General features: G+C 38.8%; 1 protein-coding gene across 2 annotated transcripts in view; it reads right to left on the bottom strand.

Annotated features, from left to right (window-relative positions):
- The window catches only part of LOC108971086 (serine-rich adhesin for platelets), a 114,381-nt gene that overhangs the window by 61,537 nt on the left and 35,657 nt on the right, over positions 1-17,187 (bottom strand). For both annotated transcript variants that reach the window (XM_018936914.1, XM_018936913.1), the window contains exon 3: positions 13,453-13,715. In XM_018936914.1, coding sequence (XP_018792459.1) covers positions 13,453-13,705 — 253 coding nt within the window. In that variant the 5' untranslated portion in view covers positions 13,706-13,715. The remainder of the gene's footprint in view (positions 1-13,452; positions 13,716-17,187) is intronic.

Raw genomic sequence — 17,187 nt, forward strand, 5'->3', positions numbered from 1 at the left:
TTTTTTTACAATCTAATGTTGTAAGCACTTTATTAGTATGAATTTAGCTTCACTAATAAATTTCAGTTCATGCCTTCTGTATTCAGCAATAAAACTTCCTTTCCTATCAATAGAATAATTTAAAATATACATGAATTTCGGAAACCACCAACTCGATGACCTCACAATTTAAACAATTTGAACGAAACACGAGCAATTGGCTAAATAAAACGCTACACTAATTGTAATTGAATTTCTCAAACATTTCAATAACATTTATTTTTGCACCTTTTGTTTATTTTCTTAATTTTCCACAACGSCGCAACGAATTCGGTATAAAAGTCGAATAAACCAACGAACGCATGCGAAGTGCAATTCACAGCTCACTTTTGCACCGAAAGTTCACACCCGTCATGCGTACATGCACATACAAACATCCACACATAGTAATGCGTACAGACGTTAGGCCGGCTCAATCAACTCTGAGTTGTTGTTGCTTTTCGCATATCATTTTTTACTACTGCCAAATCGCAAATTATGAATATGGAATATTCAAATAATTTATTTTAGTACCACGAAGCGGTCGCGCGCGCATCACCTTTTCAGGTGAAGTCAAAACAACGGAATGACTGGAAAAAATCAGCTCGACACGGAATGAAATCGAAAAAATCAAAAAGCACAGCGCGACGGCAACGCGCAACGCAGCGCAGCAACAGAAGACAATAAGAAAATGTTCAGCGCGTCGACGGTACAAGCAACAACAACAGCAATGAGCGGCAAAAACAATCAAAACAATTGAAACCATAGCGCTAGTCGCAGCAGTGTCGCCGGCAGCGAAGCGAAGTGTAGGCAAATAGAAGTTACGTGTKCAAGTACTACAAGCAGTTGGTCGGCTAGTCGGCGAAGTTCGGCGGAGAAGCAAAACAACCGATAGCAATAATAAAGCCGATAATGGTCACAATAGCAATAAGAGCAAAGGCAAGCGCTACAACAATGAGGTGTGAGATATGTACTTAAAATCGTTGTAATAATTGACAAGAGTGTTGAGGGAGCGAGCGCGCACCAAAGAGCTTTGAAAAGAGCAAGCGGAAGAAAATTGCWTTTTAACAGAGAAAAGAAAATAAATTAAACATTTCAGTGGCACCTACTCGGTTATAAACCTGTGAACTCTGAAAGACCCTTAGTGGTTCAAAACTAACAGAAACTCATGCGGTTAAACCTGACTCGAGAGCAGAGACAGAGTGAGACGTTTTGTAAAGGGACCAAGCCAATTTTTKTGTGAATTTTTTATGTATTCCCTGCAGGTGCAAAGATAGTGTGAGTGGAGTATTCCCAGAAAAAGTAATAAGACGCTAATTATCAAGGAGTTTTTCCTACACAGAGCTTTAGAGAGCTGGTCCACTTTGAACGAATCCAAAGTATCTAATATCTAAAGTTTAGAAAAGTGGTCCTCTTTGAATGGATCCAAAGTATCTAATCTCTTGGCTTAGAGATGCGTTCCTTTTTGAATGGATTCGGGAAATCTATCTCTAAAGTGTAGAGAGGTGGACCCATGTAAATGGATCCGAACTAATTAATCTATAAAGTTTAGAAAGGTGGTATTTTAAGAATGGTTCCGGTACATTTTATATTTAAAATTTAGAGAGGCGGACCTCTTTAAATTTTCAATCTATAAAGTTTACAAAGCGATCCTTTTTGAATGGATTCGGATTATCTAAACTCCAAAGCTTGGAGAAACGGACCACTTTAAATGGTACTAAAGTGTATAATCTTTGAAGTTTAGAGAGGYGGTCCTTTTTGAATGGATCCGAAATATCTAATATCTAAACTTTAGAAAGGTGAACCTCTTTAAATGGGTTCGAAGAATATAATCTATAAAGTTTACAGAGGCGGTCCGTGTGTAGTATCTAATCTCTAAAGCATTGAACTTAGTACTTTTAGAAAAATTATCTTCTTTTCGTTTGCAAAGAACTTTCGACTCCTGCAGATATTATATATCAGGACCGTGAGGCTAAACGTTCTACTCACTTGCTTGACTAATTTATGAAAGGTCGTAGCTTAAACGAGGTTGGTCAGTCCATTCGACTGCCTCAGCTACATATAATATATACAAAAACCCGACTATTTTGGAACGCATACCGTCAACAACACTCCCACTTAAGTCAGCGCTAAAGGCAGAGGCCACCACATGCCTAGAAGAAAGCATGGCATCGCTGTTGTGCCCACCAACACCCAGTTGAGCTTATTGTGTCGCTAAAAAATTGACTGCCACAGCGCTACCAACCATTAATTTGGCCTCAAACGCACGGCGGCCGCATTCGGCAGCGGCGCAAAAAATGCTAGTGTCTATTTCATATTGTTTTGTTTTTTTTTAGCTTTTTATTGTTTTAGGGACAACCATTACAGCACACAACAAAACGCTCGCTCAACATAACGCGATGCCGCTACAAAACAGCTGTTTTTTGTTATTCACTGTTTGTTTCATATGCCACACGTTCCGTTCCGTTCGATTTGTTGCCGCTTGCCCACTTAGTAGTTTCACTTGTTGTTGTTCTGCATGCTAATTTTTATTTGTTGACTTTTCATTTATTATCGGTTGTCATGGTATAATTATGTTAATGGTCGGCAAAACAATAAGTGCGCATATGGCAACACTGGTTGACTCACTGACTGGCGCTCTTGTTATGGCCCACATGGTCGCCTGCCTAGGCGGAAACTACACAAATGCGATTTCATGGCTAAAATTAACAAACGGTATCCACGCTGACCGGCGGATATGCTTTAAGTTTACTTTGAGATTTTAGTATTTAAAGCAAAATTATGAATTTTAGTATTTTATTTTWCAAATTTACATAATTAAGGTGTTTACTTGTAATCAATTAAGTGCCAAGGTATTAGTTTTTATGTGGTGTTAAGTTTTGTTCGAAACTTTACCGGAAGTGTTAATTCTTCAAATTATGTTAGGTTACGTTATGAAGAAGGACGTAAGTAAGTTAGACAGCTTAGTCTAAATATTGTAATAACACTGATCAAAGGAAGTTAGGTTCATCATAAAACGAGAGCTCGAAATTGAGAGCTCTTCAACGTACCTATTCCAGCCTACGTACAAAGCTTTTCCCGGTCCTTCGAACTAAACCTAATTTAAAGATTCCCTTGCCATCTCAAACCTACCTAAAAGGAATTATGCCTCTGTCTTAATATATTTCGCTTGCTCAGCGCAGAGCCGTCATCGTAATATCCTTTGACGCACCTTCAATCTTCAGAGATCTAAGCTCTTTACTCCTGGTAAGCCTAATTTCTTATTAGTTGTGAGAGTTCTGAGAGTTCCACCAGGTCATTGCCCTAACGGCGTCCATGCTGTRCGTTTGAAAATTTTACCGGACGCAAAATGTTTAGAAAATATATTCCAATTGGAACGTTCTCASGACGGGTTTCAATGTCATAGAATATCTCGTACAGTTCATCGTTCCATCGACTGCGGGATTCGCCGTTGCCAATGTGTAAAGGARCATAAATCTTCCCCAAAACCTTTTTATCAAACACTCTTAYKSAGGACTCATCACATAAMGTCATTGTCCATACMTTCGCACCATTTGGCAGGAAAGGAATACTGAGCAGCTTGTAGAGTTTGGCCTTTGTTCGTCGATAGATTACTKTACTTTCCAATTTCCTACTCAGTCCAAAGTGGGACCTATTACCAAGCGTGATTCTGTGTTCGATTTCAACGTAAAATTTAAAGAGAATAAAGCGAATATATTTCTAAGAATTTTTTCACTTCAATGAGTCTAGGGTTGTTTGAAGCAAACGAATACCTCAGATCTTGGCCCTCAAGCATCACAGGGCATACCAAAGCAACCTTGGGGTAGTGTTGATGGTGAACAGATCAAATGGCTCCTGTTTCTAGACAAAAGGGATCTTGGTAACATAGAAGAGGTTACCACAGGGCATCTACCCTTAAGCTTCCATCTTCAGAAAATTGGAAAAGTGGATTCGGCRGAATGCAGCGTATGCGTGCAGGATGRTGAGACGCTGGAACATTWTCTATGCTAATGTTCAGTCTTCAGCTAGGGACATATTCCACGATTGATAATGCTCCAACTTAAAAGAAACTGGGCAGGGAAAGAATGGGAAAGAGTCTGGTTTTTTACCAAATCCACTGAGTTGCTGTATAAAGCATAAATCAGTTATCACCAGGGAGCAGAATTCTCCTAATGTTGATGTAAGTGCGCTTCTTTTTCAACCAACCAACCAGAGGATCTGGATTGGTTGGATAAGTTAGATAATATTATCAAAAATGTGTACTACTAAGGGTCGCTATTAAATATCTAAAAAAAAAATAACATTTTCCACAATTTCTACTAATTTCTAATACAGTTTCAATTCTTTTCTTTCTTTTTTTTTTAGCCCAGGAAAAAAGTTTTGCTGACGTTGTCGGAAAAAGTGAATGCATAATTATGGCCAGACAATATACGATGATAAAACAATAACAATAAACAAACAGAGATGCTGACGATAATGGATGCGGCGAGCCGCTACGTGTGTTGCGCTGCAGCAAATGCTAGACAATGAAAAAGGTGAAAAACAACAAAGCCACAATGAGTCAAAACACAAAAACCAAAGAACGGACAACAACAAAAGTGAAGAGCCAGCCAGCGATCCATAAAGAGAGTAGCATAATTGTACGAGTGCAATGGGGGCCACATGAGCTGAACTTTGCATAATTGCATTTCTACAACTCTTCAATGCGTGTATTTGTTTTTGTACATTTGTATATTGTTTGTTTGTTGTAAATGATGCATCACGTGTTTGTAAGTTTCTTTTCGAAGCACAGTGGTTGTTAATATCGAATTTGTGGATAATTTTTGAAATCTATGTTAGCTGCAAATTCGGACCTAAGATCGTAGCTCAGAGCAAAGAGTTTTCAGTATTGGAAGCGACTTCTTGGAATACCAGATATTGATCTAAATATGACTTTCTTTATAGCATCCATTTTTTTCCTATTAAGCTTCGGAGCTGTGAAACCAAAAAAGGTAAGTGCTCTCGCATATCATCTTGGACTCTTCTATGCGCAGCGTTCCTTATATCTGGAAAGCCCCTCTCCCTTCTTCAGAGCATCCCTTTTTTCGAGTGAAGCTTTGGAGCTGTCAAAAACCAAAAATGGTATCTGCTCTTGGTTATTGTCTTGAAATCTTCTAAGAAAAGCATAACCTTATATAAGGAAGTTCTCATGACAGCAACTTTTCAGCACGTGTGCTACCACATGATATCACAGCTTTAGTTCCATACAACCCATAAGCTTCGTAGAGAGGTGTTCGAGTTTCTAGTTAATCCAGCAGAAGATCTCTTAAAAGCAGCTCGAATTGTTGTTATGCAACTCCGCTTCTTCTTGATTTTCTCAGGTTACATTTTCATCAAGTTCCATAAAAACCTGCATATCTGTAATCAGCTCCAAAGCTGGTTGTAAAGTTAAAATGTCAAAACCTTTCGAGAAAACTGTTGTAAAACTCTATGAAGCTGATAATCATAAAAAATGAGAATTTGGAGATGTGTCCAAGTCAAATTTTTTTCGATAGAAGGTCTTCAACCCCTAACCATATATCGATTAAAGCGCWGTACTTCCACAGTCGCGTATCAGAGATCCCGCAAAAGACCCAACTAAGGTATAATAGTCTAACTAAGGTCGAACTCCACTAAAGAACCTAAAACTGTTCGTCTGTCCGACGGTCCATCACTGATCTCCTCAGCTAAAATAGATTTTTCTGTATTCGGAGTATTTAACGACTTTTGTTCCAAAAATTAAAGTATTCAATGAAATGTTTTGAGAATTAATACTGCCAAGCAAGATTTGGCTAAGTATTGATTCTAAGGTTTTGATTTCTTAATGTTTGACAACCTTTTATCTCAAAAACTAATGTACATCCAACGAAAAGCTTTGAGGGTTCCAAGCAAGATTTGGACTGTCGAAGTATTGCCTCTAAAAGTTTGATTTCCATTCATTGCCGCATTATATATTGATATTTTCATACTCCGAAGCTTTCTACCGCATAATTAAATACTTTTTTCCGAGCAAAATTATCCCTCAAAGCTCTAATATGAAACGACCTAAGTCTGCAGAATTGTTTCATCTGCCAGATTTCTGTTCTGTTCACGTTTATTCAGTGATAAGGTTGAAATTGSTCAGTTCTAAGCCTTAGATGGTTTTTTATCATGGTAATCGACGCACTTGGCGAGATTTGTAGGAAATCTAAATTTATACCGTTATACATTTTATTAATCCCCATATATATTTCCGATCAAAATTGAATAAAGGAACTGAGTTCCAGTCTTAATTGAGCCAGTATCCAACAAACGGCGGCTAGTCAGAGCTAAGTCAGTACTTTACGAAGGGGTAAGCATAAACTTTTTAACGAATTAGCTTCAAGGACACACACTGCGAGCAAAAATCCTCCTACAGATGGACACTGACCGTCTTCCTAAATTCCTTCGAGATTTTTAATGCGTTAAAGTTCACAGTATGCCTACCAACAAGTCATTGACCTCATCGGCATATTCTCCACAGTTTTCTATGTTTTTCATATCTTCCTTAAAGCGTGTATATTATTGTTGGAAAAACTTCATTAGACCATAGCGCTATTCGAACTAAGCGAAATACTAAAAGAAAATTAAGGCGAAGTAATGTTATTACGATATTGTATCCGTTTTCTAGCAGCGCAGCATCAATGAGGGGTCAGTCATGGCAACACCCTTGCCGACACACACACATACACATAGATTTGCTGAACCGAGCTGAGCGCAGTAGTGGTCCACGGGTTGGCCGCTTAGTTTCTGCCGCTGATTGCGTTATGTGTGCGGTAGTAGTAATAATGTTATGTTAACATGTTGTTGTACATAAAATGTGTGCTTGTGGTTGTTGTAAGCAACGCATGGCCTTTGGTAATTTCAATTAGGTTTTGCTTTTCCGCATTTTAAGGCGACTGCAGCCGATTGGTGTACTGTGTGTTAGTGGATAAGAAAATAGTAAACAACAAAAACGAAAACAACAATATAAACGATAAAACAACAACAATATAAACGATAAAACAACAACAATAAAAACAAAAGCAACAATAAAACACAACAACGAGGGCGAAAACAACAACAGCAAAAAAATTGCAACCGCAATAACAACAAAAAACAAAAACAACAGTTACAACAAAAACAAGAGCAACAACGGTCAAAACAACCAAAACGCGAAAAACAACAAGTAAACAGTACAACAACAACAACAACAACAACAAAAACTGCAACGACAACAATAAAACAACAATCTGAAAACAACAACAAAATGAAAGACACAATACTATTGCAACAACAATAACAATTTTTACATCAAGTGTTGTCATGTTTTTGTTGCTGTAGCTGMTCAGACCACCTCCACTGCTGCGCTTACAAAATTTTTCCCATTTTCTTAACAAACTGACTTCATTTCCTTCACACGTTCAATGCAACCATGCGTTGCTGCACTGCTGCGCTGCTGGGCTCCTGAGCTGTACTTATGACGACCCTTGTAAGCGCAAAAAATGTGACAACAAAACTACATATRCATAYGTATAWCAAAMTAGCGCAATGTTGACAGCTTTGCATCCCKCACTGCTGATAACTCTCAGCTGWCGGCTGACAAGCAGCGCTAACGCCACCCAACGCTCACTWCGGGGCACAGCGGCRTTGACGTCGTGCTACGCTTCCGTTGTGTCGCACGAACGATCACCGTTAATCGAAAACGAAACAACAAAAGAAGCAAAGATAAATAACAGTGCGCTGACGCWATGAAATTGCGGACGGAGATGTGCTGGGGAAATGAGAATGGAAATGAGCTGTGGACGACAGTGGCTGCTATTGACAGACAAAGCGTCGAAAATCGCAACCAGGCCTTGCAACGAATGCAAAAACTTCGTTTCGTTCGCGAACATCGAATTTCTCTTGAAGTTTTCTCTGTTGCCACCTTTGGTTTGATGATTTGCAGTCAAAAATTGTTGGCCGTTGGGCGAATATGTACCGAGCTGCAACGAAAATGTGTCTTAACCGAAGTGGTTATGCAATTCAAGATGGATGGATCGAAGACACTTAAAATATCTTAGAGCATACCAATAACATAAATACAGTACAGGGTGGGCAGGAATAACTGGAAGGCAGCTCTTAACAGGTGATTTTCAAGTTTTACATAGAAATAGTTACGAACCACATAAATAGTGTGAATTGGAGTGAAGAAGCATTTGCATGCCTTTGAAAGTGACACAGATGTCGAGAGGCCATTGCCTACATACAGTGCAGTATTAGGGTAAACGATTTATGGTCCTTTGCGTATTGGCCACGAMGAATATTGCATTCGATGTAACGAGGAACTATATGAGATATACGACYATATTGAGATAGTTCACTGAATTAAAAGACAGCGGCTATGTTGGCTAGGTCATGTCGTCCGAATGGAAGGMAATATTCCAGCTCTGATGGTATTCGACCMAGTAGCCACCGGGGGAGGCAGAGGAAGGGGAAGACCTCCACTCCGTTGGAAAGACCAGGTGGAGAGTGTCTGCGCTAATAAATAAAGAAGAAGAAGTGTGAGATTGGAACATTATGTTATGACATATCTTCTTTCTCTTTGGCACTAGAACTGCGGGTCTGTCTGGATCGAGAACACAAAACTTCACCAGTTGCTTCTATCCTTTACGAGGTCACGTCAGTTGTATATCGTAACATCAGWCAGGTCGCTATGTACTTGGTTCTTCCATTAGATGAATGAGCGCYCTTGCTTCCATTGTCCATGTAACCGTAGAGCTCATACAGTTCGTAGTTCCATCTCCTTCGATATCGATTRCGCGGACGACTCCAAAGATCATGCGAAGCACATGTCTCTCGAATGCTTCAAAAATTTCCTCAGCTCGAGTCCTAATCGTTCATGTTTCTGCGACATACAATAGAACGGGAATAATGAGAAACTTATAGCGCGTAGATAGATAGATATATTTTTATTTCATGTACAATAAATATACAGGAAACAAGAAAAAAAAAACAGCACTAGCTCGAGGCCATCAGCTGGCGTGAAACTTTTAGCGCGTAATTTTTGTTCATCGAGAGCATATTCCTTCTCAATAGCCTACCGATCCCAAAAAAATGGCACCTGTTGACAAGAGATATTCTGTGAAAGTCATTTTATCAAGGGTTGTTGAGTGGTGATTATTCACTGGCTAACAAAAGTCTGATTCAAAGTGCTGATTTGGGATCTAACCGAWAGCAATCATTAGCCTTATCCGTTCGCCTTATATCACATAACCTTTWCGGGTTCTTCGCGGACTAATACAACTATAATACAATATATAATAAGAACGTAGCCATTTGCTAGACTTTACGCTGTTTCCAAGTTCGGATGCCACCGTAAACTAGGTGCCAAACTTTGTAGTATAATATCTTTCCAACCATCGCTATCAAAAATTTTGTACTCGTCCTCGTCCTCGTCGAGTAAAGAAACATCCCAACATCTTTCCACTAACATTCTACTCTGAGTTACTTCTTCTTTTGGGATCTAACCGAGCCATTCGCTAGACCTTAACTAAGTTACCATCATTTCAACCGTCGATATACAGAGTTAAGTACTCGTCCCTTCTCGTCGAGTAAAGAAGAATCCCTTAACATCCCAACTTCTCTCTTCTAACATTCTACTCTGATTTACWTCTACTCACTTTGGGATCTAACCGAATGCAGCCATTCGCTGGTCTTCCGAGTTCGGATGCCACCGTAAACAAACTATTGAACTCTTTATCATCATTTCGAGGAAATAAACATCCTGTACCATCCCTACTTCTTTCTTCTAACATCCCAATCATATTCTCTTCTTTGCTTTTTCTTACTTCTCACCCCCCAACCCTTCGCGATTCCATTAATACAATCAACGCGTTCTTCGGCAGTTATGACAATATTTACTTTAATTTATTACATCGTGAAATATCAAAGCGATTTCCAACAACACAACAGCTAGTGACAAAAATCACACGAGACAACGATTTACTTTCTACTAAAACGTAGAAAAGGGAAAATGGTGAACCGCAGAATGTAACTGAGAGTATAGCACCATAAACGCAGAGCTTTTCACATGAATGACTGTGTGGAGTCAACCTTAGCTTTTTTCTTATTTTTTTTTTTTTTTTGTATTTATTTTGCTACAATTTCTTGCACGTAGCGGCGTGTGGAGCAATCCCAACCACACCCACCACAAAATGAACTCAAAGATAATTCCTCCRGGGTTATTGGTGCGACGCAGTTACACTTACTGCTTTGTTTTTGTTGTTGGACTACAATAAGCATACACACACATATACATAGAGACAGGCAAATTTTACTTTGATCGCTCTATCACGTCCGTCTGTTCGAACATTCGCCTGTCTGCTGGGGTTTATTGACTTTTCGCTTGACAAGCGCCAGCGATATGCCAATGATATGCAATTATAGCCTCGCTCCGAGTCGCCTATACAGTTACATACAGCAACACTCTTATCATCTAAATGTGTGTGCGTGTGTTTGAGTGCGAAAGTTCTTTACTTGCTCTGCGCAAACGAACGATTCGCTTTTGGAGCAGCTGTTTGCTAATATTATAAATGTTATCTCATTTCACTTTTGCACTTTYCGACTGGCTGTCGGTCTGCTTGACTGCTTGTTGGCGTGGCATTTCACTTTTAGTGGCAGTTGGTAGCAGCAAGACTCAGAGAAAATCAGAAAAGGATGCTTTTGCAAGATTAAAAAATTTATAAAAACAAGAAAAAAAAGGTTAATTTTCGTTGCAACGAAGCTGTAATATCCTACACTGGCGCATTTTTTATAGCATAAAAGCGTATAAAAAGTTGTTTATCTTGATTTTGAGCGTGTAGTTTGTATGACAGCTACATATATGCTGTAGCGGTTCAAACTCAGCAATTTCTTCGGAGATTGTGGCGATGCTTTGAGCAATAACCCATAGCAAGTTTTATGAAGATATCTTGTGAAATGTAAAAGTATTCCATACAAGCACTTAAGTCCGATCAAACAGTTTGTAGGGCAGCTATATACTATAATGATCCGATATCGGCGGCTGCGACAAATGAACAGCTTCTTGGTGAGAAAGAACGTTTGCAAAATTTCAGCGCGATATCTCAAAAACTGTGTCACGACTTCAGTCAAGCAGGGTATAAAAATTATATAAAAAGGGTAGAGGTAACTACAAAATATTGGGCATAAGCCCGAAGCTCTTTCTAAACCAAAATGCAAAAATAGTAATGATATGCACCAAAAGTTCTCCGAAGTAAATCCAAATTAAAATTTCGTAAAAAAAAAAAATTTTTTATTTATTATATATTATATTTGCTTATCCCAATCGTATACGAGAAAAAGAAAAAAGAAAGAAATCATCAAATAAACATACTCATATTTGTGCTATTTGTGATTGTAGTTGTTGCTTTGACCCATAACACATATTTGATTTTCAATCCCCAGGCGCTGATTTCATAAGTTTCTGAACTCAAAGTTTACATAAATTATGAAAAYATAATGATTGTAGGTAAGTGGGGGCGTATAAGTAATAGAAAGGTATGTACATATAGTAGTGAAATAAAGAGCTGCGACACAAAACGAAGACTGCGAAGTTAAAGTTTTTTTTTTTTTTTGGTAACATAGAAACTTTTCAGTTCAATTTTAGTAAATTCCTAAATCATTTAGCAGAATTTCTCAAATTTGCTAAAGCTGGTTAAGCTCTTAACTAGAGTAAATTTTCGAGCTCAAAGAGAACTGAACTGAACTGCAACTGTTAAATTAGATCTCCGTTGACTCTAGATATATACTACCAGTGGTACRGTGCGGAGTCGTCATTTTATTCCAGATCAAGAGCTCTCTATACATTCTATGTTACCTCGTTAATATATTAAAAACATTATATGATAAATACGTGCCGGTTTAMACTAAGATTTGAGGGTCGACCGCAAATTATCAACAGATTTTGAGATCAATATTTCAAAGAATGTGAGTAAAAAAGTTTATGAAGGAGCACAAAACAGCTACTTCTAGATCGCATAGATATCTGCACACGCAGGCACAAGTTTCTTGGATCTATAAGTCCAATAAGGAAGCAGATTGACTCAATAGCGTCCAGAAGAATTCGTTAGATAAAAAGAAGAGCACAATACTATAGAGCTCTTGTCACAGTACAAACCTCAATTTTCTCTATCCTAAGGGCATTATGAGTCTTTTGAGAGATTTTAGGTTTTAGCAAACTCGCTCCACTACTTAAGATACATCTGTTCAACTTCTACAGCTTGCACATTCGGTGAGAAATATTTACAGAAGCGGCGTTCAAGGAAATTGTTTCATTGTTGTCTCAGAAACCATATCATAGACCAGTTAACTCAATTATAAAATTGGAACAAAGGCTTTATGAAGACGCCGGAGAACCCGAAGCAACCATTTTTCAATTGCTCAGATATCTGCAGACGCTGGAACAAGGCCTGTGATCTATATGTCGAAAAAGGAAATGCATTGACTCAATTAACACAGCAAAAGCTAGGAATTTAACAGAGTGCTGAACCTTTGTTCGTCCGTGAGATAGAGAGGAAAGCACAATAGACCTCCGGTCATAGGAGAAACATCAATATATTTAATTCTAAGTGCTGCTTATGAAGTTTTTAAGTTTTAGCAAGCCCGCTYAACTTTTTTCAGTACAACTCTTCAACGTTTAATTTTGTCAAAAATAATTTTGTTGTTTGCTATTTTGTCAAAAATAATTTCAAACGCTTGTAATCTCAAGAAAGTTGCTATAACAGCGCTCACCTCAATTATTTCAATAAGWATTTGAAACTCTCTCAAGCATTGGCACCACACTTTCTACTTCCCTCGTTTTTCAGCTGAATTACCACCAATAAAACTGTCTTTATCATTTATTAGGCTTCCTTTCAATCTTCATTACAAGCAATTGAAGCACACTACCAATGAGCAGCACTTTACAAGTAAACACTTTCCTCTGCCTTTCGTAGGGCATACGCACTCGAACCCCWCGAAGACACATTTGCAAACAAAACAATGAGAGACTGCTTGCTTAACGGTGTGTCAATGACACTTGACAGCGACACGTATTGAACCGTTGACAAATGGCATCGMCAAATAGAAGGCTGGCAGCGCGTGAGCGAAGCTAACTGGATGGAACTTGAAGACTTGCGTWTAAGATGGATAAAACTGAAGGAGTAGTGTGGCAGAAAGTGTCGGTATATGTAGATATGGAATATAGCAAAGGCAAGGTAAGAATGTTGAAGGCATGTGCATATTTTTGTGCGAAATTAAATTTATATTAAAGCTAAAAAGCTTTCTGCAAAAATTCCTAGTTTTCTAATATTTTCACTTTTTGTTTGGAAACAGCACAAGTTTGCAACTTCAAGTACAGTTGATTCTTAACATATATAATCAAAGCCTCTCTTCACTCACCAGTAGTTTGTGTTGTTCCATCACCTCCTCCACCAGCGCCGCCACCACCACTGCTACTACTCTCATTGATGTTTGTCGCTGACAGTGGTGTTGATGTGAGTTGTTGTTGTTGTTGTTGTTTATGTGTGGACATTGTAGTCATATGACAATCGGGTAATGACATTGGACCCGTTGCACTGCTACAGTTGGCTCCATCCACAATATCTAACGGTGGGGAGTTCTCCCGAACACAGGACATTAGACTGGCGGACATGCTGTGGCGTCTGCAAGGAAAGAAGTAGAAAGCATTAGCATAATTATATACATAGATCTAAGCAAATAGATTAAAAATATATATGAAATATATTAGGCTGTCAAAAAAGTCTTGCGGTATTTCTTGCAGTATTTTTATTGAATTTTCAGTTATTCATAAAATTTTGTTGATGACTCATGCTCAGCCTGTCTCTTATACACATCTAGATGTGTATAAGAGACAGGCATTAGCATAATTATATACATAGATCTAAGCAAATAGATTAAAAATATATATGAAATATATTAGGCTGTCAAAAAAGTCTTGCGGTATTTCTTGCAGTATTTTTATTGAATTTTCAGTTATTCATAAAATTTTGTATTAATACGTCAAAAATATAGATTTGAGGCATTGTCAAAGTGTTTGGATCACCAGATCACTATTAAGAAAGCGCAATCTGAAAAATCAAAACATTGTTAGGCGCCAAGGTACAGACAGCAAATGAACTGTTTAGGTTAGTTTAGATTAAGAGGTAGGTCTTCACAGTGCTTTTACTTGGACAGCTGAGAACGTTTCGTTGTGGTATCTAAAAGCTCCAAAATACTGGATCATACGACACTYAGAAATCGACAAAGCGCTTTCGTTTCCGAAGGTAAACAATTGAGGAGACCAGTTTCTGCTAATCACTTAATGCTGAGTAGCTTTATGCTGATGACAGACATTCATTGATTAACTTTGACAGYTAACAAGTTCCTAGCTGGTATTGCCACTCCGCAGACGGAGTAAATGTTCACCTCCCTGAAAGAAGCAGCACTTTATAACAGTCTACCACCACCTTGATAGCAGTCACTTCTRCCTGGAAAACATTACAGTGGTCCGTTAGCCAAAAGCTAATATTGAACGAGAGCGCCTTCAGAAAACTCCGCATCTAACTTTAGCTCCTAGCTTTGACCCATCTCTAAAAAGCTCACTCAGCTTTTTCACTAGCGAGTTCTCCGAGTTCACATGTCCCTCGTCGGYATGTGAGCAGAGAAGCAGCCACCCAAGTGGCCTTTGCAATTTAGTGATCCAAGTTTTCAGCGATGCAGGGATGGGAGAATTACGCTCAGCTCAGCTTAAATGAGCTGCAAAGGACACTTCGCATGAATGCAGTGGAAGGTGAAGAAAATTTCGACGTGTCTATGTTCCGATCGCTTCATATACTCAGCTTYCCTGAGCCTTTGTGCACACTTCGCAGCCATACTGCGGCATTATCCACGGGTGTTTAAAATGAAGTGCTAACCTCACTTAATTTTGAAAGCACGCAACCCAAAACTGCCAACAGTTAGACACTCAGACGTCAGTTTCACCGACACCACTTCACTATATCGTTGCTTCACTGGCTCCGTGTTGCTCATTTCGTAATTATCGCTTTGAATTGAATTGAAATTTTGCACTTTCATCTGCCGGCCACGCCYAGACGCCCGCAAAGAAAAGCAAACATTTATGCGCAATTAATATCGCACACTTGAGAACASCGCKCGCTCTYCGCTTTGTGCGCCCACAAGTTCGCCTTATGCTTATGCGTATTTGRTGCCAACTAARTTATCCTTCAATTAACATTTCCGCTCCGTTGGCATTCGCTGGCTTCGCAAATTGCGAAATACACTTATGTATGTGTGAGGAGCAATTAAAGATTGACACATGACACGACCGAACATCCTTTAATGTCGTATCTAATCGTTGGGTTGAGATGAATTGTAGACGGYTGTAAGGCGAGTTGCGAGCGAAGGTCGCAAAGAGGCCATGAAGGTGAGCCGAGTCGCTGTAGTCTAATGACAAGCGCTTCGAATTACTTTATGCAGAAAAGTTTCAACAGCTTTTGCAGCAGCATTTAATTTCCCTTTGGTGAAAGCACTGTTCGTTGAGATGAGGAACTCATGTGTGTAAAATAAACAYACATATTGACATACAAAGCAGTTGAGTAAACACGGCGCGCTTAGGGGACATTACATTATACATATATGTCAAATAAGTTGATGGTGTTGACAAGTGGTAGATAGTGGAAGGAGTGTGGTGAAATTCGCTGTATTTGGCATGTTGGCTTAATTAGCAGAAGTGAATTAATTCGCGCGTGTAGCGCAAATGCGACCGAAGTACCGCACCAAATCGCAACAAAGCGCGCCGCAACTGAGCGAAAGTCAGCGGGCGGCACAAAGGACATTCCGCTCACACTGTGCAAAYACACTTAGGAGCGTACATATGTCAACATTGGAATTTGTTTGCAGTCGTCTGAAAATGTCAATTTGCAAATGTATAAATTAGTCGCTCAGCGCCGTGTTTGGTGTTGCGTGGTAATGTTGATTGCGGTGTATGAGATGAAACTGATGTCATCTTATGTATTTGACACGAGGCTGACACAAATACCCTACTGTACCATAAATAAATGAGGTTGCTATTAAAGGAATTGAGGGCATATAACTAGATGTGTGATGTGGGTATCATGTACCGTTAACCCACATAAAACGAGTTAAAATCTACCCGTCAGCTTTACGTGACTCGACTTCGAAGACTTAAATTAATCAATAAACGCAAAAGCTTATTCGCAGGGTTATCTTTWCCGRGTATATCCGCTTGAACTCAGACTCTGCAAAAAGTTTGTACAAAATATGCTTCAGAGCACAGCCTTGTTCAGAGTGCTGACTAGCCACTTCGATAGTAGAACATTCTTGAGTTCGCTAACTGCGCTCTAGACTAGTGAGGCGGTGTCTGGACTCCATATCTCTAGCAACAGGTTACTTGATGATTAGACTAGTTTGGATATCTGGCCACAGCGATATTGCTGTAAGGCTAATGAGCTTACTAGGACATGTACTTCAGTCTCAATAACTGCGGAGAGGGGATGGATAGGAGCTCCGTTAGTTTCCTTTGATTTACTACTAGCAGAGGAGCCTCAGACTAGCTCAACAAGCGTTGWTCAACTATAAACCCAAGTTCTGAGTGCCGAAATTTTGGTATCCTGAGCCTGAAATCCTTAAAAATCAATTTAAGGGAATTACTTTTAATTTATTTACTTCTGCTCAAGCTTCATTTTCTTAATCCCGTAATTTCGGGATTATCATTTAAGGATACCGAGCCTGAATTCTTGAAATACAAATTTTAATTTATTTACTTCTGCTTAAGTTTAATTTTCTCAGTCCCGAAAAATCGGGATCCCGAGCCGGAATTCATTAATTTTAATTAATAGCAGTTTTAAAGAATTACTTTTAATTTATTTACTTCTGTTCAAGCTTAATTTTCTTAGTGCCGAAAATTCGGGATTATCATTTCGGAATCCCGACCCCGAATTCATTACATATAAATTTTAAATAATTACTTTTAATTTATTTACTTCTATTCAAGCTTCATTTTCTCAGTCCCGAAAATTCGGGATGATCATTTCGGAATCCCGACCCCGAATTCATTACATATAAATTTTAAAGAATTACTTTTAATTATTTACTTCTATTCAAGCTTCATTTTCT

Source organism: Bactrocera latifrons, unplaced genomic scaffold (assembly GCF_001853355.1).
Source record: "Bactrocera latifrons isolate USDA-ARS-PBARC rearing strain unplaced genomic scaffold, ASM185335v1 scaffold_320, whole genome shotgun sequence".
In the NCBI taxonomy this organism is placed as follows: domain Eukaryota; kingdom Metazoa; phylum Arthropoda; class Insecta; order Diptera; family Tephritidae; genus Bactrocera; species Bactrocera latifrons.